General features: G+C 49.1%; 1 protein-coding gene across 1 annotated transcript; it reads left to right on the forward strand.

Annotated features, from left to right (window-relative positions):
• The first annotated feature begins 970 nt into the window (after positions 1 to 970).
• Positions 971 to 18,577, forward strand: TOR3A (torsin family 3 member A). The gene is made up of 6 exons (XM_084772671.1): positions 971 to 1,662; positions 2,125 to 2,238; positions 3,107 to 3,372; positions 5,403 to 5,581; positions 17,047 to 17,171; positions 17,645 to 18,577. The coding sequence occupies exons 1-6, from the start codon at positions 1,416 to 1,418 to the stop codon at positions 17,893 to 17,895; spliced, it is 1,182 nt and encodes a 393-aa protein (XP_084628797.1). The 5' UTR covers positions 971 to 1,415; the 3' UTR covers positions 17,896 to 18,577.
• The last annotated feature ends 3,489 nt before the right edge of the window (positions 18,578 to 22,066 follow it).

Consider the following 22,066-nt stretch of genomic DNA (forward strand, 5'->3'; position numbering starts at 1 on the left):
TGATAATCTCTATGGCCAGTTGGTGGTGGCACATGCCCTTGAATCCTAGCACTCAGAAAGCAGAGGCAGATCTCTGCATTCGAGGCCACCCTGGTCTACAGAGCAAGTTTCAGGATATCCAGGGCTACACAGAGGAAATCTGTCTCCAAAAACAAAACAAAAACCCAAGACATAATCAGTATGTTGGATTGTCGTTCATGCTCAGATACTTATTGAGTGAGTTAGTGGTTTCAAATAAGCATAAAGGTGTGCATCAGTTTCCTGACAGATACCGTAGCAAATACCAGAGAGAATTACCAAGGAAATGGTTTGTTTGGTTTGTAAGCTTAAAGGTTTCACTTTACTACTTCCAGGTCTCTGGAGAAGGGAGAGCAGAGCACACTGTGTTAGGAGCAATAAGAACAAAACTGCTCTCCTACAATTCTCTTTCAGGAACATGCCCTCTCCTCTGCAATACCCCCACACATACACACACACACACACACACACACACACACACACACACACACACATGCACACACACTAGGGCTCACCTCTAACTAATTACATCATCTTTTCCATGATGCCAAGCTGGGGACCAAGCCTGGGTTCTTTGGTGCTTTCTAAACATAGATAGGGTCTCACTATGTAGATGTAGCTGGCTGGAACTCAGTATGTTAACCAGGCTGGCCTTGAACTCATAGAGCCTCTGCCTCCTGGATGCTGGCATTAAAAGCCTGCATCGACATGCGCGCCTGATCAGCTTGGTAAACCTAGCTATGAGTGAGTGGGCAATTACTTAGCCTAACTTATGTAATTCTCTCATGATACAATTTCCCCTTAACTCGGGGGTTTCCAGAACTCAAATACCTCCCCAACCCGACTTCTCCTTGTTTCTGGCGGACTGGCACCCGTGAAAGCCTACTTGTTGCTGTTTGATGCTGTTTCATTTCCCTCTCCAGAGGACCAGGGGCGCCCCTGGCCGCCCAGCTCTCCACTACTCATATTCTTTGGGCTGCCTCTCCACGCGGCTGACTCTCCTGCCAGCAAAAAGCTCCCTGCTTGACCGGCTGATTTCATCACCTTCCTCGTTGGCAGAAAGCTGACCTACGAGGGCAGGACACCAAAGGGAGTCCTTATGTGGGAGGTACAGCTGTATGGTTGGCAGTGGCCATTTTAGAGCCCGCTGACACCTTCCTTGAGGCCACAGGCATGCCCCAGAATAGGCTGCGTCCCGAGGGGTGGGCAGGGACTCAAACCGAGTTCCCTCAGTCTGGGACACCAGCTTGAGTTTCGGTTCTGAGAACAGCCGCTGGCCCGGCCTCCTGGAGGGCGGGCTGGTCACCACAGTGACGCCAATCCTGGGCCGCGCCGGCTCCCGGGTGCGGTGGGTCCTGGGTCCGGGACTCTTAGACGCGGAAGCGCTCAAGCCGGTCATGCTTCGTGGTGCGCTCTGGCTGCTGCTGCTGCTGCTACCTTTACGCACCCCGGGCGTGCAGGGTCACCGCGATGCCACAAGCCGGGGGCAGGAGGCCGATGAGCAGGCCCCTTGGCCCGACATCCAACGCCTGAAGGAGCAGCTGAGGACGGCCGGGGTCCTCTCTAAACGGTACTGGGCGCTCTTGAGCTGCGCCGTGTGGCCCGACCACTGTGAGGACCAGGAGACCCCCGTGCCACCGCTGGGTAAGAGCGGCCCGGCTGCCGACCCCTTGCTCACCCTTCAGCTTCACTTTTCCCGTCACGTGTCGCATACCTAGCCAGAGCCTCGGCTCAGGGGGCTCGGCCACTGCACTCCACCTCCGAGCATCTCCGGGTGCTGCCCCCTGGTGCAATAAGAGATCTGGCTCCTCTGCTCCCCCCGCCCCACCCCCCCACCTGCCCGATTCCTCTAGACATTCACGGCTCCCCATTCTTGCCTGCCTCATTGATGGCTTAGGGAAAGTACTTTGTAGACACACTTGGCGACTGTCCCCAGCCCCAGATACATTCGCTTTCTGTGGCTCATGGAGGCAGCGCATGAGCACCCACCGGAACCTGGCTGGGAGTTGGGGGCCTGAATTCTGGTTTGGGTGCTGTCACTGAGAAACCTCAGGGTTGTCTCCTCTCTCATCACTATCTTGTCATCTTATAGCATCTCCTTTGCAGGCTGGAGCCTTCCTTTGTGGGGCCGGCGGTCGCTGGATATGTTCACTGCGTGGTTCTGCCGCTTTCAGGACTGCTGCACCGGCGGGGATTGCAGGATCTCCAACAACTTGACAGGTCGGAGCTTGCTTAGTTTCCCCGGTCCAGGCGTCTGGGGGAGGGGCTTGGCGGCTGTGGAGAAACTTAGCCCTTCTGCAATAAGGGGGAAGTCGGGTCTGCAATTATTTGAGGATCTTTCTGACAAACCTGAACTCTACGCTTTCCAGAAAGGGCACGCCAACATTGATGGTGTCCTTAGCGGGTATTACAGTCTCTCTGTCATGTAGGAACACGTACTCGGGTACTTGCTGTGTGGGTGTTTTCCTAGAGCCAGTCCTCAGACGTGCTAGGCTCCTCAGACGTGCTAGGCGAGTACGCAGTCCCCAGGCCTCCGGGTTTTTTGTTTTGTTTTGTCTTTAAGATAAGCCTTTATTTAGTCCCAGCACTTTAGTCCCAGGCAGAGGCAGGAGGATCGATGTGAGGTCGCAAACTCCTGAACCAGGGATGGGAGCACCTTGAAATGTGGCACGGTCCCTCCACACTAGCCTGCCCACCCAGTATCCAGAAAGGTCTTGTTGTTGTTGTTGTTGTTATTGTTGTTATTATTATTATTATTATTATGTGCTCTGTCTGCGTGTACACCTGCAGGGCAGAAGAGGGCATCAGATCACATTATAGATGGTTGTGAGCTACCATATGGTTGCTGGGAATTGAACTCAGGACCTCTGGAAGAGCAATCAGTGCTCTTAACCTCTGAGCCATCTCTCCAGCCCCTTTGATTTCTTAAATTCTTCAGAATGACTGTTGCCTATCATCTGCTGTAAGATCTGCATTCTTGCTTCTTGTTCTGAGGTCAGATCAAATGATAGAAATCCTGAGGTGTGGGGGCGGAGGAGGCACACACGCGCCCCGATGCCTCTCACTGTGACCTCTTTCCTTTTTCTAGGCTTAGAATCGGACCTGCATGTGCGACTGCACGGCCAGCATCTCGCTAGCAAGCTGGTCTTAAGAGCAGTTAGGGACTACTTAGAGATGCCCCAAGTAGGCAAGGCCCTGGCTCTGTCATTCCACGGCTGGTCTGGCACAGGCAAGAACTTCGTGGCACGGATGCTGGCGGACAACCTGTATCGGGACGGAATGAGGAGTGACTGTGTCAGGATGTTTATCTCCACGTTCCACTTTCCACACCCCAAGTATGTGGATGCATACAAGGTGAGGCTGCAGCGCTGGGGGAGCCCTGCTGGTTTGGCAGGGGGTAGGCCCCTGCTGAAGGAGGTACTGACCCCACAGCAGGGAGGCTGCAGAGCAGCCTAGCACAGGATGGAGACAGGCAGCTGCAGGGACAGAAGCTGTGACAGACAGCCATCCTCCGCTATTGTGGGGCCTGTGGTTCAATATTAAAGATGTGCACAGAGATAGCTATATGGTTTTTATTTTTCTAGACACATTTTTTCTGTGTTGCAGCCTTGGCTGTCCTGGACTCCCTTTGTAGACCAGGCTGGCCTCGAACTCACAGAGCTCCACCTGCCTCTGCTTCCTCTTCCCGTTGTGCTGGGATTAAAGGTGTGTGCCACCACCACGCCCAGTTTTCTGTCTTGGTTTTCAAGACAGTGTTTCTCTGTGTGTAGCCCTGGCTGTCCTAGAACTCACTCTATAGACCAGGCTGGCCTCGAACTCACAGAGATCTGCTTGCCTTTGCCTCCTGAGTGTTGGGATTAAAGGTGTGCGCCACCACCTCCTGGCTCTGAGGGTTCCTTAAATAGTGGTTCGATCCTTCTGCACCAGCCTCCGGAGTCACAGGCATGCACTATGCTCAGTTTTTAAACATGCAGTGCTAGAAGTTGCACTGAAGGCCTCCAGCCTTCAGCATGGCAAGCAGTCTGCTGCTTAGCTATACTGGCAGCCATTTTTAAAAGGCATAGCATCACATATATCACGTGTGACTCCCCGCTTCTTCCTACTACGCTTGTTACAAGCAAGCAAGCCTACAGATAGAATGCTTCTGCTGTTCGGAGGGTTTTCTCACTTACACATGTAGTAAAATTAGCCTGAAAATGAGCAGCACACAGCTGTGACCACACCCATGTGGAGAGTGTGTAAACTGGGAAGATTACTTCAGCCTTCAGGGCAGAGTTTGCCTGAGTCACCTGGTGGTTTTTGCTATGGCTGTGGAGTAAGGGGCTGGGTGTCCCGAGCCTCTGCTGTGCTGTGCTAGTGTCAGGCAGTCAACAGCTCAGCTTTCCCAGTCCTTGACTGCAGCGACACCGCTTGAGAATGCTAGCTTCTCCACTAGAATACCAACATGTACACACTCTCACACACGCGCGCATGCCTGGGTGTGGAAGGGATGAAGACACCAAGGAGGCGGAGATGGACAGGTAGTGTAGGCTTGCAGAGCTGCCTCTGAGAAGCAGCTGTGCCCAGCTCTGAGGCCCATGGTGGCACACACCTTTAATCCCAGCACTCGGGAGGCAGAGGCAGGTGGGTCACTGTGAGTTCGAGGCCAGCCTGGTCTACAAAGGGAGTCCAGGACAGCCAAGGCTACACAGAGAAACTCTGTCTCCAAAAACGAGAGAGAGAGAGAGAGAGAGAGAGAGAGAGAGACATACACACACACACACAGAGAGAGAGAGAGAGAGAGAGAGAGAGAGAGAGAGAGAGAGAGAGAAAGCAAGCTTATGTTCGGTGGAGGGTTCACTGACTTCTTGTGGCGGGGCACCCCACATGGTAACCCACAAGTTACATATAGCCTGTACACCAAGATAGAGCAGACTGGCTCCCTTGAGATCATGGCCCAGTCTGGGTGCCCGTGGGCTCTCTGCTTCAGAAAGGCCAAGGGAAGGTGGCTGGCAGCCTCTGGGCCCTGGAGCCTATCTGCTATCTCCTGGGTTTCTGAGCCCAACAGCCCAACTCCTCTGCCCCCTGGGGAGGGGAAGGCAGCCCTTAGTTCCAGGATGGGACTTGTTAAGTCCTGGAGAAGGCACCTGGCTGGTGCTTGTTCCCCGGGCAGAGAGGCTTCTCTCACGAACTTCCCAGCAGGTTTTCATCCCAGGTGGGGATGCTGAGCGCAGGTACAGGAGAATCACCTGGGCAGCTTGGCAGCATAGTGGGGGCCAAGCCCGGGGCTTGGGTTTGGTGGTTGCGGTGGGTGGAGCACGGCCTTAGGCCTTACACTGCACCTGGGCTGAGGAAACAGGAGGCTGCTCGCCTTCGAGGTCTGCAGCTCCCTTTGTCCTGTGCAGGAGGAGTTGCTGAGGCAGATGCAGGAGACACAGTGGCGCTGCCACCAGACCATGTTCATCTTCGACGAAGCCGAGAAGCTGCACCCGGGGCTGCTGGAGCTGCTTGGACCGCACCTGGAACCGAGGGCCCCCCAGACACGAGGCGCTGAGCCGCCCAGAGCCATCTTCCTCTTTCTCAGGTGAGGCCTGAGCAGGAGGCCTGGGAGGGCAGTACTGACTGGCAGCGGAGGCAAAGCCCTCGGTTTGGCAAGCGATGCTGAGCCCCCCTCTCTGATTCTCCCTGGTCACTTCCCACAGACTCTGGCAGGAACTAGGAAGGAGGAGCTGCCTCGGAGGCCTTTGCAAAGACCATCCGCAGCTTCTTGGTGGGGGTGGGGGTTGCCTTTGTTTGGTTTTGGAGACAGGGTTTCTCTGTGTAGCCCTGGCTGTCCTTGACTCGCTTTGTAGACCAGGCTGGCCTCGAACTCAAAGAGATGCACCCGCCTTTCTCTGCCTCCCAAGTACTGGGATTACAAGCATGCACCGTGGCCCCCGGCAAGAGGTTTGCCTCTTTTTACGTTTTCCTATAGTGTGTTTTGATCATATTCACACACATCCCAACCTAGTTACTGGACCTCTTCCTCACCTTCCTACTCATCCGACTTTGTTTCCTTTTTTAAAAAAAACCTATCATGTCCAATCTGTAATGCCCAAGTATTCTTGGGCGCGTGATCTTCCATTGCGGTTGATTTAGCCAGGGCTACACGAAGGAAAATGGGACTTCCCCCTCTCCCAGTAGCTAATAACTGCCGATAGCTCCTTAGCTAGGGTGGGATTTGGTGCCCACCCCCCAACCCCCCCCCCTCCCCCCCCGCCGTTGAGATTTAGTTTATTTGGGGGCGTGCACAGATCTTGAGCATGCTGTCACAACTGCTGTGACTTCATATGCGCAGCTGCCCTGCCATGTGCAGAAGACACTGTTTCCTCGTCGTCATCCGTGCTCTTCCACTCTTCCGTCTTCCTCTTCCCAAATGGTTCCTGAGCCCTGGGAGGAGACAGTGAGGTATTTCTGTTCCCTCTGAGGCTGGGCCTTCTCCTCCGGCCACCTTGGCTAGTGTGGATCTCTGTGTCAATTACCATCTACTGAAAATAGGCGCTCCTCTGATGACAGTTGGGAGACACATTCACTGTGGGTGTCGTGGTAAGTCATTAGGGGTCCGGTTAATGCTATAGCCCATAAGCAGAATAATAAGTGGCGATTCTCTTGTAGACCCTAGCCGTAGATGCTTGGCCCAGTAATGGTACAGGTTGTTGTTGTTTGTTTGTTCGTCTTCGAGACCTGGTTTCTCTTGTATTCCTGGCTGTCCTGGACTCGCTTTGTAGACCAGGCTGGCCTCCAACTCACAGAGAGATCTGCCTGCCTCTGCCTCCTGAGTGCTGGCGTTAAAGGCATCCGCCACCACTGCCTGGCTTGTTTTTAAATTTTTATTTACTACGTATACAATGTTCTGCCTGTATGTGTGCCTACCTGCCAGAAGAGGGCACCAGATACCAGATCTCATTATAGATGGTTGTGAGCCACTCTGTTATTGCTGGGTATTGAACTCGGGACCTCCAAAAGAGCAATCAGTGCCCCAAGTTTTTGTGTTTCTGCATGACATTTAAGATTCATTTTCTAATTTTTGTGAAGAACTGCGTCGAAATTTAAATGGGGATTGTGTTAAATCGGTAGATTTCTTTTGGAAGGGTGGTCATTGTCACAGTATTAATCCTACTAATCTATAAACATGGAAGGTCTTTTCATCTTCTGTCTTTTTTTTTAAGCCTCTCAATTTTGTTTTGTTTTTTTTGGTTGTTGTTGTTTGTTTGTTTTTTGTTGTTTTTTGAGACAGGGTTTCTCTTGTAGTCATGGCTGTCCTGGACTCACTTTGTAGACTAGGCTGGCATTGATCTCATAGAGATCCACCCGCCTCTGCCTCTCAAGTGCTGGGATTAAAGGCGTGCGCCACCACTTCCTGGCCCTCTCAGAGTTTTTGCTGTACATGTCTTTCACTTTCTCAGATTTACTGCAGGGTATTTTTTGAGGCCTCTGTGAATACAGTCATTTCCTTCATCTCTATCTTGATGTGTTTGGCATGTGTATATAGGAAGACTACTCTGTTTGTTTGTTTGTTTTTTTATCTTACTACTTTGCAGACCATATCGGCTGCTGTATCCCTTCCAGTGGCGCCTTAGAGTCTTTTAGGTGTAGAATCACATCATTGCCAGTAAAGATGCTCTGCTTTCTCCTGGTCTCCTTCCTTTGTCTTACCCCCCTCACTAAGGCTTCAAGCATCATGTGGAACAGGAGGCCACAGAGTAGGCATTCTTGTCCTGTTCCTGATTTTTGTGTAAAATTCAGTGTTTCTTTCTTTCTTTCTTTCTTTGGTGTCTACATGCATGCACAAAACAATTTTATCAATTTCTCTTTCACTGCTTTCAAACTTCAAAAAAAATATTTATTTATTTATTATATATACAGTGCCCTGTCTGCTTGTATACCTGCAGGCCAGAAGAGGGCATCAGATCACATAATAGATGGTTGTAAGCCACCATGTGGTTGCTGGGAATTGAACTCAGGACCTCTGGAAGAGCAGTCAGTGCTCTTAACCTCTGAGGCATCTCTCCAGCCCTTAAGTTTTTAATTATTTCTGTACTTAAGTTTCTTTAAACGCTGTCGCCTGGGACCTGGCTGCTTCAGCATACGTGATGGGTCTTGGAGTCTTCTCAGGGTTCTGTGGCTCTGGGAAGATGCAGGGGAGGGGGGGGGCGGGCCGGGGCGGGGAGGCGGGCCGGGGCGGGGAGGCGGGCCGGGGCAAGCAGCCGGCAGCAGGGCCTCCTCAGGCCAGTGCTTTGGGATGGTGGTCTGCTCCAGGCCATAGAATGGATGCTTCTCTCGGTCGGTTGGCCTTCTGCCTCGCCACCTCCTCACTTCTTTTCAGTCCAGCTTCCACTCTCATTGGTGGGGCGGGGGGGAGGGGGGGAGTGCTGGAGTGCTCATCAGTCTGCCCAAGTCTCATGTCTTGGAACTTGTCTAGGGCCCTAACCTTGGATCCATGCTTCACCCTGGTACGCCAATTGTTGAACCAAATGTTTTTTTTTCCTATGCCCGTTCTAGCTCCCAAATAATGAAGCAGAGACCTATTATATTTATTAATAAGCTTTAGAGCCTATGAATGGGAAGCCGATGAGCAGCTGGGACTTCTGTTCCCAGTCTGGGGTGGCGAGTGAGGGGGTGGTCCCAGGTAGAGAGAGGAGAAGGAGAAGGTCAAGGGCTGTGAGGTGTTGTCATGGAGACAAAGATGGAGCAGGTACAGGCTGGGGAAAGACTACATGACAAGTAGCATGATGCACATGGCTGGGAAGCAGCCAGGCTAGTGTAGATGAGTTAGAATAGATCAGTATCTGCCGGCTGTAGTGCTCGAGAGCTTATTAATAAATGTAATAGGTCTTCATCTCACTTGGGAGCTAGAACGGGCGTAGAAAAAGCCTTTTTATTTTAACAGTATGCCCTTAAACCCAATAGCCATCTCTTTCCTTAGATAAGGGAGGGTTTTTTAAATTAATATTTATTATTTTTTAAATTGTGAGTATGTGCTTTCATGTGGATATGTGCATGTGAGTTTAGTGCCTGCCAAGGCCAGGGGTGTCAGATCCCCTGGAGCTAGAGTTATAGGAAGTTGTGAGGCCCCTGATGTGGGTCCTGGGAATTGAACTCAGTTACTCTCTAAGGGTAGCAAGCACTTTTAGCCACAGGGCATCTTTCCAACCCCGGGGAAGTTTTCTTTTTCCCCCCTCTAAATTTTTGTTGAAAATATTTTCTATGCCTTAATCTAGGTCTCCTTCTCCTTCTGTGCCTGTTATTTGCAGATTTGATCTTTCTTTTTAAAAAAATATTTATTTATTATTATGTATACAGTGCTCTGCCTGCATGTACACCTGCAGGCCAGACGAGGGCATCAGACCACATTATAGATGATTGTGAACACCATGTAGTTGCTGGGAATTGAACTCAGGACCCTGGAGGAGCAGTCAGTGCTCTTAACCTCTGAGCCATCTTTCCAGCCCAGATCTGATCTTTCTTTAGAGTCCCCAAGTTCCTGCACCTTCTGTTCTTTGGGTTGTCTTGGATTTGACATTTTGAGTGGGTGATTGATTCAATTCCTTATGTAGGCACCTTGTCCTGATTTTTTGTTTGTTTGTTTGTTTTTTGGTTTTTCAAGACAGGGTTTCTCTGTGTAGCCTTGGCTGTCCTGGACTCGCTTTGTAGACCAGGCTGGCCTTGAACTCACAGCGATCCACCTGGCTCTGCCTCCCGAGTGCTGGGATTAAAGGCGTGCGCCACCACGCCCGGCTGTTTGTTTTTGAGATGTGCCTTCATCACATCATTGTTGGTAGTGGCTCTCGGTATGGGACACTTGTCTGCTTTGTGGAGGGGGTGTTTGAAGCGCTGCTTTCTGTAACCCAGCTTGTCAGGTATTTAACCAGCTGAGGCTTAGGTTGGAGTCTTGGGGCAAAGCAGTGTGGAGGTTCCAATGGGGTGTCAGAAGTAGCCCCAGCTCAGCCTGAGCCAAGTGAGGGTTGTAAGGCCAGAAGCAGGCCTCTTGTTGAGTTAAAAGATCCTCACAGCCAGTCTTCCTGACTTTTCCTTAAGCAACAGGTACTGGCGGAGTTGGTCATGCAAATATAGAATCTGTACTGAAGGTGAGGTGGGATGTGGTGGAAGACAGTCACAAGATGTGTGGTCCCTGGGCAGATCGTAGAGGTGGGTAGAGCTCTCACTGTGGGTCTAGTGCCCTTGCCTGGAGAGGGGCAGTCCCTGGGTCACCAGGATGAGTAGGGTTGGCAGGGCTGGATAGAGTTAGCATCAGAAGGTCACAGTCCCTGCATAGAGATGGGGTGGAGTGGGGGTTGCTAACAAGAGTCCAAGAGCACCAGGCATGGTGGTGCACGCCTATAATCCCAACACTCAGGAGGCAGAGGCAGATGGATCTCTGTGAGTTCGAGGCCAGCCTGGACGACATAGCGAGTCCAGGCCAGCCAGTGCCACACAGAGAAACCCTGTCTCGAAAAGCCAAAAAAGAGTCTGAGAGCACTGGTTTTCAAGTCAGCTATTTGTTCCAAAATCAAGTAGAAAAACAGTAAGTTGCTCAGGGTTTCCGCTCTGGAAGGGCAGCCTCTTCTCTGAAGGCCAGCTCTCTCACAGTGGAGTGTGTGAGTCTGCTGAGCGGGAGCAGCCCTCTCCAGCATCGATGTGCTTTTGTTCCAGGTACCCAGATCCCCAAAATGGCTTTGTGGAGAAGAAATTTGTCCAGTACGAATGCTTCTCCAAAGCCTCTGGCAGATTTGGAAACCCGTTGCTTACTCCCTGGCTACAAAGCCAATCTTCCTCCACAGGCTAGTACTGCTCACAGGTGGGGGTGAGCTTTTCTAGGCGGCAGGGTGCCCTGGGGAGGTAGGAGTGACTGTTCTCTGGCTGAACTGTGGAAGGCAGGTTTGAACTTAGGGTGGTTCCCTAAGACAAGATGGGACAGATTTGAGCCTCTGCCGTCGAAAGGCAAGGACGGAGTAGACTAAGGATCTCGGGGGGCGCTTAAGAGAAAAGAGGCATTTGTTAACATATCTAGAATGCCAAGGTGAGGGCCGATCCCAGCTCCCACAGTGTTTACCCCCTTCTGAGGCAGCAGGGCCTCAGCTGTCCATGGCATCCTCACATGCAGAGGCTGCTGAGCGGTCCCCTAAGGCACGGACTCTCCTACCCAGCTGCTTCACAACTTGGCAAAGTCTCAGGTGTTGCAATTGCCCAGTGTGACCCAGTGACCCTATCTCAAGGCAAGCATTTTGGTCACTGACCAGCTGGCAGTAGTCCTGCCCTTTTCCCTAGAGACCTGACCTCAGTGGACTGACTGAGGCCACGTCACTGCACACTAGTTCACACGGGTGAAGGAGACACCACCTGAGGGCAGTCAAGCTTGCCTTCCAGGGAGTTCTCTTACCCAGGGGCTCTCACATAGACAAGGCAGTGGTCTTCGATCAAGGAAAGGCTGTGAGCCAGTCTGCCACAGTCCTTGTCCAGTCATGTAGGACCACAGCCACCTGTGCTGAGGTGCATGGAAAGTAGCTACCTCCAACCCCTTCTCAAGCTTCCCTGGTGCTTGAGACTCAAGTCTCTGTACTTGATTTCTATAATGAACATCAGCTTCCCTTTGTGGTAAAGATTCATGCATGTGGGGGGGGGGTGTTGTGTGTTTGTGCGTGTACACACACGCCACCCTGTGTGGAGGTCAACATTAGGTGTCCTGTATCACGATCTTTCTTGTTCATTTTTTTCTTCTTCTTTTTTAAGACAGGGTCTCTCTGCATAGCCCCAGCTGGCCTAGAACTTGCTATGGGGCAGGCCTGTAATTCAAAGAGATCCATGTACCTCTGTCACCTGAGATAATTAAAGGCGTGTGCTACCACCACACTTGGTTCCACTTTGTTTTTTGAGACAGGGTATTTCACCAAATATCTCTCTCTCTCTCTCTCTCTCTCTCTCTCTCTCTCTCTCTCCCCCTTATAATATTCTGCCCACGTGCCAGAAGAGGGCACCAGATCTCATTGTAGCTGGCTGTGAGCCACGACGTGGTTGCTGGGAATTGAACCCAGGACCTTTGGAGGAACAGCCAGTGCTCTTAACCTCTGAGTCATTTCTCCAGCCCCCGTTTCACTGAATCTTGAGAGACTGGCTGGCCATCCAGCCCCCAGAGCTGAAGTTATAAGTGTGTACAGTCGTGCCCAGCTCCTCACATGGTCGCTAAGGACCTGAACTCGGGTCTCCATGCTCAGGCAGCAAGTGCTTTGTCCACTAAACCATTCCCAGCCCCAACACAGCCAATTTAACCTGCAGTTTGTTTGATATTTTGGGGGTGGGTGGGTGGGAGGCATTTTGAGACCAGGTTTCTCTGTATAGTCCTGACTGTCCTGGACTTGCTTTGTAGACCAGGCTGGCCTCAAACTCAGGAGAAATTCTCCTGCCTCTACCTCCCAAGTGCTGGGATTAAAGGCATGGACCACTGCACCTGGCTCCCTTAATTTGCAATTTAATCCTGAAATACACCGGAGAGAGACCTGCTGTTGAAATGAGGTTTTGGTGGCTTTTCTGCCAGCTCTCTTGTGGCACCTGATGGCACACAGAGTAGGTGAAGCCCAGGAGGGCTTGCCTGCCCAACACGGACAAAAAGCCAATTTTACAGTGCTAAGATTTCACAAGAGTAAGCTGACAGACAGTAAACTAGGAGGCAGCCAGGCCTGGCGCAGGACAGAGTGCAGGACTGACTAGCTGTGATGAGTCCACAGAAGCACCTGAGGCAATGCAGTCCCGAGCAGAGGTGGCCACGATCCTGCCCTGGTCCTTCCTGCATCTGCTGATGGCATTGTCTCCATCTCCTCTAGGGTCCCATTCTTCAGGTTCGGCTCATTGGAGACTTTTGGTCCCACTTGGCTCCAGAGGGTGTTTGAGGTCTGGCCTAGAGTTCCGTAAGTGGGTCCTGAGGAGCAGTACACATAGTTTTCAGGGGCAAGGGCAGTACCATTTATGGCTTGGTTTCAGAGGTGCAGTTGAAGTGATCAGGGACTCAAAGCCCAACCCTTGCCTGGCTGGAAGAATTCAGGCACTTGCTATATGGCGACACCATGACTCGTGCCTCTGTCTGACAGTAGAAGGCCCCAGAGTCACATGGCAAAACTGGAGCTGTTGACCTCGCGGGCATGTGCACCTAGAAGAGGGCTGATAGTGTCTGTTTTCTTTGAGCTGTGGGCAGGGATGAACTGAAAGGGCTCTGAAGAACAACTCTGTGGGTGTGAGTTATCCGTGAGCACTGCGTGTGGACTGCACAGTGGGTATTTGGTGCCCTGCCTCCTGAGTATCTGGGCCCAGTTTCTCATTTTACACATAAAGGAAGTGAGGCCCAAAGAGGTTCTGGATTGAGTCTAGCGTAGTTTACAGTTGGTGACAGCTTGTGATATTGGTCTTTTCAGCACGTAGTCAGCAGGGGCCTGGGGAGGGGAGGAACTCAGCGTCTTATCTACTGTAGCATGATGGTACCAGAGTGCAGCCCTACCGAGCTGAGGACACTGAAGGTAGTGAAGGCTTCCCGGGCTTTGTCCTGTGTGAGGTACAACCTGTAATGTGGTGGGGGAGATGGCACTGGTCACAGGCAACACAGGCTGTCAGTTCAGAAGCAAGCTGCATGTAGAGCTGATAAACGTGCAGAACATGTGGACTAGGGCCCCAGGATCACACAGAGAGCAGGCAGGTAGACTTCTGGGGTGAGATGAGACAGCACTGGGGTCTGAGTTCTTGGGGTTGAGTGAGTCACCTCACTGGCCTGCTGCCTAGCCCAAACTGTGGAAACCAGGCTACTGCGGCAAACCCGGATGGGGCAATCTCTGGTGGTAGGTCCAGGCTTGCCTCTGTTGATGCAACTATGTACACAGAAAGCCTCCTGACAGGTTGCCCAGCAGATGTAAAAATCAGAGAAGTGACGTAAGCAATTTCTGCAGGTCTGGACGGTGTGTCTGATGGGAGCCTTGTGTTCCTCCATTAGTGCCACATGGTCCCAGAATCACACTCATATCTGACTACCTGCAGGTCACACAGAACTTGAGTGTTCCCTGCACTGAGCACAGAGTCACAGTGTGTTGTAGTGACATTTTTCCCCCATACCCGTTCTAGCTCCCAAATAATCGACATGGACACCTGTCACATTTATTAATAAGCTTTAAGCACCATAACTGGGCAGATGTAGTTCTATTCTAACCTATCTATCCTGGCTACTTTTCAGCCATGTGCCCCGAGCCATCTAGTCTTGTCCAGGCCTCTCCTGCTCCATCTTTGTCCTCATGGCCCATAGCTCCTCATGGCCTTGTGACTTCTCCTTTCCGCCTCCCCCATACTGGGAATGGGAAACCCACCCTAACTCTCCTGACCAGCTATTGGCTGTTTAGCTTCTTTATTAACCAATCAGAGATAACTGGGGAGTGATTTTTACACGACCTTGACAATACCAGAATCTGTTAGCATTCATTCAGCTAACTGCCACTTCAGCAATTAGCAACCGTGTTCTAGGAAATAAAAAGTGGCTAATAATGGTTATTATTAAATCCTATAATTATCATGGCTCTTTTGTTTAACCTGCTATCAAGCACTAAAAAGACACAGGCACCTGGTAGAATTTTAAATAAGCCTCATTTCACATGGGGCTGGGCAGATATAACCCCCCTAAGCTACCCTGTTACCTCCCAGCCCCACAGCCCATGCCGTCCGCCTTCATCTCCCTATCTGGGCTACTTCCCAATCCATAACTCCATAACACTTGTGCTTTTCATCTGGGCTGCTCTCTCCCACGCCTCCAGTCCTCAGAGGAAGCCCCTCCCAGCCACGTGGTGCCCGCTGCACTACTCCATGGCGGGGCCGCTTCCTCCTCCTCTCGTACATGTCTCTCTCCTTCCCATGATCCTTCTGCCCTCCAAGCCCTCGAACCGAACCTTAGCTCCGCCTCTCCCAGCTGCCCTGCCCAGATGTGTAGGCCTTTTATTTAGCCAATCAGGGATAATTTTGGAGGCAAGGTTATACAGCAACATTTGGGATACGTAATAGTCTGTTCTTAGTAAGAATCTAGAAGGGGAGGGGAGGGGCAAACAGTTAACATCTGAATACATGGTGGCACTAGACCAACCCTCACAATTCCCCCTTTATGTCTAATTTAAAAAAGCTAACTTTGAAGGTGTCTGTGACCTTTTTATTTGTGCTACGGCTAGTGCTTTCTTCTTTGGTTGCTTTATTTTTCAAAATAATATTTTTAGCTAAATTTCTAAGAATATTTTACAATGCATTTTGATAGTTTTAATTTTCTTTTCTTCCTAGAAAATTTCCTAGGACACATATTGACTATGTGTCTTTTTAAAATATTATTTCTTTTTTTGGGGGGATCATAAAATAATTACATCATTCTCTCTTCCCCTTCCTTCCTCAAAACCTGCTTTCTTCTTCCTATCTTTGAAAATCATGGCCATGTTTTCATTAACTGTTGTTACATGCATATATGGATGTATATATACATATGTATTCCTAAATATAGCCTGTTCAGTTGGTATGTTACTGATATATATGCACAAATAAAAAAAATATATAATGCCAAAAAAGCTATATATACAGTAAGAACAATTATGAAACAACTATATAAACCATTAGGTAAGGCTTAGATGTATAATGTCTACTCATATGTATTTGGCTACCTTGAAGAAAATATTACCTATTCTATCTTGGTGAGTCTGAAGTTCTGTACCTAAATTATCTCTTATCATATCTTGTATGTATCAATCTAAAACATCCTTTTAGACTTTAAACTATCTTCTTAGCTCCTAAATAACTAAGCTTAATTGTAAAACTATAACTATTTGGTCTTCAACCTCATTAGAGATTTGAGAAGAAATAAAATTATTATCTGAGTAAGAAGGAAGTGCAGGTTAGCAGCTTCCAAAATAAAATAAAATGACAGAGACAGTTTGATGCCTGGACAGTCACCCAAAATCTCTATAATGTTGGAGTATCTGGCCCAGTACATCTGATAGATATATTTGTGATGCAGGAAGCTTGTAAAATACACACACACACACACACACACACACACACACACACACACACACACAAGCAAGCTTCTCTTTTTGCTTTTTGTTTTTGTTTTGCAAGACAGGGTCTGTCTATGTTAGCCTTGGCTGTCCTGGACTCGCCTCTTTCCTCTGCCTCCCCAGTGCAGGGATTAAAGGTGTGTGCCACCATGCCCAGCAAGCTTCGCTTAAGGTAGCTGCGCCTCTGAAATGCATACAGCTCCTGTTACCTGCTCTTTGGCTAAGAAACTGCCTTTTACCCAGGATTTCTCAGGCTGTAAACTTAGATTCAAGGCCCACGTTGGACACCATGATACTAATTAATAAAGCAACGGTTTTATTTAACCCCACTAGCTTCCAAAATAAGTGACATAGATGAAGAAATTGACACAAGGGGGAAAAACCTTGACAAGCAAAGAGCTGGGCAGGTATCAAACGTCTAAGCTATTTAGCTACACAACCCAATTACTTGCCAATAAGTCATCCTTTCTGGGCTAGATCTGCTCCATCAGGCCACATCTTCTTCCTCCATCTTCTGTTCCTTTTCCACATCCTCTCCCCATGGCCCCCCCCCCCCAAGTCCCAGGAACCTAAAACTCCACCTACCTGTCATCAGCCAAGTCCCAGGCATCAGCTGTAAATTAGATAGCACAAGCTTTACACAACAAAGACAGGTGTACATGAACTCAATGTGCTCATCTGGGCAGCAACCAGGTCTTGGGGGCCAGTAATTAGCATTAGAATACATAGCACCAGCCCAGCCCAGCCCCCAACACAATCGAATGTACAGAGATACACCTAAATACAGTGTGAATAATGGTCACTACCAGTGTTTACCTGAAAAGACTAGGAAAGCAGTGCCTTCCTGCTCCGGCTCCTGGAGCAGCCTCCCGCCATCCAGGAACTAGTACTGGTGTTAGGTACCACGCATGAAGTGAGGATGAGTCAGCTGTTAACAAGAGCGTGTTTCTTTCAGCAACCTTGGGGGCAGTGTCATCAATGAGGTGGTCCTGGGTTTGCTTATGGCTGGATGGTCCAGGGAGGAAATTACGATGCAGCACTTGGAGACTCCCCTTCAAGCTGAGATCATGGAGTCCGCAGGTAAGTGACCAATTCAGACCCGTGCACAGTCCTTGCCGAGGGCCACAGCTGGAGGTGATTAGTGTGTGCATCAACTGTGAGATAGTGAGGGTGTCTGGACAGTGGAGTGCACAGGGCAATCTCAAATTGCCAACTTCTGCTAGCACAAGTACAAGAAGGCCTAAACTCGTTTCCTGAAAACGCCCTCTGAAAAGGGCCACTGGCCCAGCCCCAGAAACAACTGCGGTCTCTGAGGCCCATAGACCAGCAGCAAATCTCCCCAAGAGAACAGTGCAGGTGGCTCAGCCCCCAGCCGGAGGTAGGATGGCTACACCTGTTTCCTGCACCAACGCATGCCACATCCTGGTGGCCGTGCCCTGCCACACATGCTATAGCCATAACTCACCGTGCTTCTCCGTGTCTAGAGCTGCACGGCTTAAGTCTCCAGTTCAGTCCCAGTTCAGACTCCATGTAACTTTGGGTCTTGATTTCAGACAGCAGCTTCGGCTCCAGCCGTCTCGTGAAGGAAAACCTTATTGACCTGTTTATCCCCTTCCTGCCTCTGGAGTACCGTCATGTGAGGCTGTGTGTCCGGGATGCCTTCCTGGGCCAAGACCTCCCGTACACAGAAGAGGCCCTGGATGAAATTGCTAAGATGGTGACGTACGTCCCCAAGGAGGAGCGGCTTTTTTCCTCCCAGGGCTGCAAATCCATTTCCCAGAGAATCAACCTCATCCTGCCTTGAAAGTGACTCACTGTGTTCGCTGAGCAGAAGAGAGGCCTCGGATCTGCAGGGCACACTGGTGTCAGAGCAACCACTGCTTCTAGCGGTGTGCAGCCGGCAGTCCCTAAGAGGCGGTTCTTCAAACCACGGGGTGCCTTAAATACCTGCATTCTAGACATTCTAGAACGTGAGCCAAGAAGTCAGAAAGCAGGCAGGAGGTACAAGTGCCAAAGGGTCCTCAGAACGGTCCCTACCTATGGTCGCCTCACACCATAGCTCTTCCTGGAAGGTGGACTGAGAACGAGCCTGAGGCTGCTGGTGTCTTGGGCTACAGAACAAGGCAGAAGGAAGACCCTCAGCCCAGCAGGAGTGTACTCCAGGATGCAGGCTTGGCTGGCTTTCGGGTGAGGGTGCTGTTGGCTTTTGTGTGTAAGCAGATCAGCCAAAGGCTAAAGGGTAAACCACGCCCTTTCAAAACATGCCAGAGACAGGTGTGGCACATACCTGTGATGCCAGTACCAGAGAAGAGAGCACTCAAGAAACCTGAGCTGCCTTTGAGTTTGAGGCCAACCAGCCAGGCTTGACAAACAAAAAGACACACGTGTGTAGTTATGACATGTTCTGTTCTACAGACTGATTTCTCTTTTTAGGTGCCTTGCTATGAAATGTCGTATGCGTAGATTAAACTGTATTTTTCCAACTATTTTTCTTACTGAGACCACGTAATTGCACTCAGTACTGACGGGAACTGATGGAGACAAGGTAGGTGCTAGCCCTGGCAGGCTGGCCAAGCATGTGCTGGTGTGCCAACTGGCTTCCTGTCCACTGTGGGGCCACATCAGCCAAGGGCAGAGTTGTACCAGCTTCTTACTAAGAGGCTCCCTTGACTGCTTGCTAGCAACACAAGGTCTCCACTCCAGCTTTGACAAGGGAGGCTGTGGTTCCTGAGGCTGGTGCAGGTCTCCACTGGTCTCCATGGCATCTGTGTTCTGCCCTTTACTCAGCCGGTCCCTCCTTCACTTTTGAAGCACACAGTCCTTCCCCCCTTACTAAAGCCCTCCTCAACACTCTCACCTTTAGCTCCTGTAAAATGGACCATTTAACAGTTGGGTGTACACGAGAACTCGCCAGCCATATTGGGTACTCTGTATTCAAACAAAGTAAGTCAAGGAGTGTAGTTTGGAAGCAGGACCTTGAATTGCAAAAGCAGCTCACAGAGTTCAAGGGTTTAGGTGCTTTGCTGCCACCAACCAGGGATGGAGATTTAACAACTCAGATTTCTTAGAAAGCCAGACCACAAGGTGGTTAGTAAGCATAAAATGCACAGTGAGACTTACATTTCCTGTTTAGCTGGGTGGTGTCTTTCATCCCATATTCAGGAGGACAGAGCAGGCTAGGGACAGACTGGACTACGTAATGAGAACCAAGTGAACGGCAACAAGAAAAGCACGTAAAGACTGGCCCTGTGCATCAGCCAGACACACTCTTCTCCCTCTCAGGACAGGTGAGGTTGGGGTGCTGAACAGGTCTAACCTGATCTAACAGGAATGATCCTAGAAATACCTCGTGGTCACAAGGGCATAAAAGTAGAAAAGCAGAGGAGGAGCTTCAGAAACTTACCAACTCCCCAACAACCAACAGGTCAGTGGAGAGGTTAAGTAAGATGAAAACAATCTCAATTTTCTTGAGATTTATTTAGTTTTCTCATAAAACCTATAAGGAGAGCAGTCTGAGAAACGACACCATCACATACATCTCAGGGTAGTACTGTGCCCTAAAGAACTAGGAAAACACTAAGCTCAAAATTAGTGTAACAATTTTGGCAAGAGGCTGTCAAGCTTTAAAAAACCTGGGCTAGCTGGGCATGGTGGTGCACACCTTTAATCCCAGCACTTAGGAGGCATAGGCAGGAGGATCTCTGTGAGTTCAAGGCCAGCCTAGTCTACAAAGTGAGCCCAGGACAGCCAGGGCTGTTACACAGAGAAACCCTGTCTCGAAAAACAAAAATGAAAAGAAAACAAAAACAAAAAAACACAAAACAACAACAACAACAAAACCTGGGCTGTCTAGTGAGTTTGAGACTGGCTGGGGTTATACAGTAAGACCTTGTCTTACTGTTTCTTGCCTTTTTGAGACAATGTCTCCTATAACCAAAAATGTTTTTGAATTCAGTATGTACTGCCTAAAGGACTGACTGTTTTGCCTTCATCTTCCAAGTGCTGTAAGTACAGGCATGTGCCAGTACACCTGGACTTATTTGCTGCTGGGCGCAGGGCTCCTTGCATGCTGGGCAAGCGCTCTACTGACCCTCAGTCCCAAGACCCTGTTTTTAAATAAAGACGTTGGACTGCACACTAAAGACAAAAACAAGGATCAGTAAGAGGGTTGATAGTTCTTCCTTTTTTTGTAAGATAAACATGACCTTTACTAGCTAAGAAAAAGAGAAGCAGTGGGTGGGAGAAGATACAAATAACAGAAAAGGAGATATTACTACTGGTATCACAAAAACATGAAGGATTCAAAAAACCCATTGTGATTAGACACCAACAAGCTAAGTCTTGAGGAAACAGACAGCCTGAACAGACTTTCAACAATTATTATATGACAATAATTAGGAAAAGTCTTATAGCAAAAAAACCCAACAAAACAAAACAAAACAAAAACCCCCAAAAAACAAAAACGCAAGCTCAGGACCTGATGGCTTCATGCTGAAATCTACTTTAAAAAAAAACTTTTTTTTTAAATTTTATGTACATTGGTGTTTTGCCTGCATGTATTTCTGTGTGAGGGTGTCAGATCTTTGAGTTACAGACAGTTGTGAGCTGCCATGTAGTTGATGGGAATTGAACCCAGGTCCTTTGGGAGAACAGTCAGTGCTCCTACCACTGAGCCATCTCTCCAGCCTCCCCTGAAATCTTTTTAAAAAGCTAAAGTCTGAGATGGACATGGTGGCTTATGCCTTTTAGTCCAGAGGAAGTCAGATTTCTCTAAGTTCAAGTCCAGCCTGGTCTACATAGCGAGTTCCAGGACAGCTAGGACTACAGAGAGAAACCCTGTCTTTATAGTAAGTAAATAAGTAAACAAACATAGTTAGAACCTGGGTGTAGTGAAACTCATTAGTAATCCCTGCACTAAGGAGGCTGAGAAAAAGGGTTTAGAAGCTAAAGGTTGGTTTCATTAGACAAACAAGCACTAAATATCAGTTCTATCTGCCCCCCAAATTGGAGAGGAGTACTTCCAAACTCAATCCATGAGCATTACCTCGACAGCAAAACCAGACAAAGATATAAAATAAATTAAGTCCAATAAAACCAACAATAACCCTCCACCCCAAACCCAAAAACCTACAGCCGATATCCCTGATGAATACAGATACAAAAATCCTTAACAAAACATACAACCAAACCGGGTGTGGTTCAACATCTGTAATTCATTATATGCCATCTATCACACTAGCAAAATGAAAGGTAAAAACCACATGGACAGGTCAATAGATGCAGAAAAACCACTTGACAAAACTCATGATTAAACAAACAAACAAACAAACAAAAACTTACTTGGCAGGTGGTGGTGACATACGCCTTTAATCCCAGCATTGAGGAGGAAGAGGCAGGCAGATCTCTTGAGTACAAGGCCAGCCTGGTCTAGAGTGAGTTCCAGGACAGCCAGAGCTACACAGTGAAACCCTGTCTTGAAAACCCAGAAATAAATAAATAAATAAATAAATAAATAAAGCCCAACAAATCAAGTAAAAAAGCAATGCGCCACATGCCTTTAATCCCAGCAGAGGCAGGCAGATGTCTATGAGTTCTAGGCTAACCTGGTCTATAAGACCCAGGACAGCCAGGACTGTTATACAGAGAAACTCTGTTGGGAAAAAAAACAAAACAAAAAACTCAACAAACAACAGCTGGTATGAATGATGAACACATCTGTTAATTCTAGCACTTAGGAAGTGTGGGCAGGATAATTAAAATCAATACTATGTCTATATACTAAGAGCCAACTCTCTGAAAAGGAAACCAAGAAGACAGTCTTATTTATAATAATAACCAAGGCTATAAAATGGCTGTACACTGAAAACTAAAAGTACACAATGATAAAAATGACCGAAGACACAATCATGTTTAAGAGCTAGAAGATTCAACAGCGTAAAGTTCCATACTATCAATGAAATGCCTATAAAGACATT

The sequence above is a fragment of the Acomys minous genome, assembly GCF_964271855.1.
Source record: "Acomys minous genome assembly, chromosome: 1".
Classification (NCBI taxonomy): domain Eukaryota; kingdom Metazoa; phylum Chordata; class Mammalia; order Rodentia; family Muridae; genus Acomys; species Acomys minous.

What these genes read in the sequence shown, in the direction of transcription:
- TOR3A (XM_084772671.1), top strand. Translation starts at nt 1,416, where the DNA reads ATGCTTCGTGGTGCGCTCTGGCTGCTGCTGCTGCTGCTACCTTTACGC. An exon ending in GACCCCCGTGCCACCGCTGG is followed by an intron (nt 1,663 to 2,124) that starts GTAAGAGCGGCC and finishes TCTCCTTTGCAG; the next exon opens with GCTGGAGCCTTCCTTTGTGG. An exon ending in GATCTCCAACAACTTGACAG is followed by an intron (nt 2,239 to 3,106) that starts GTCGGAGCTTGC and finishes TCCTTTTTCTAG; the next exon opens with GCTTAGAATCGGACCTGCAT.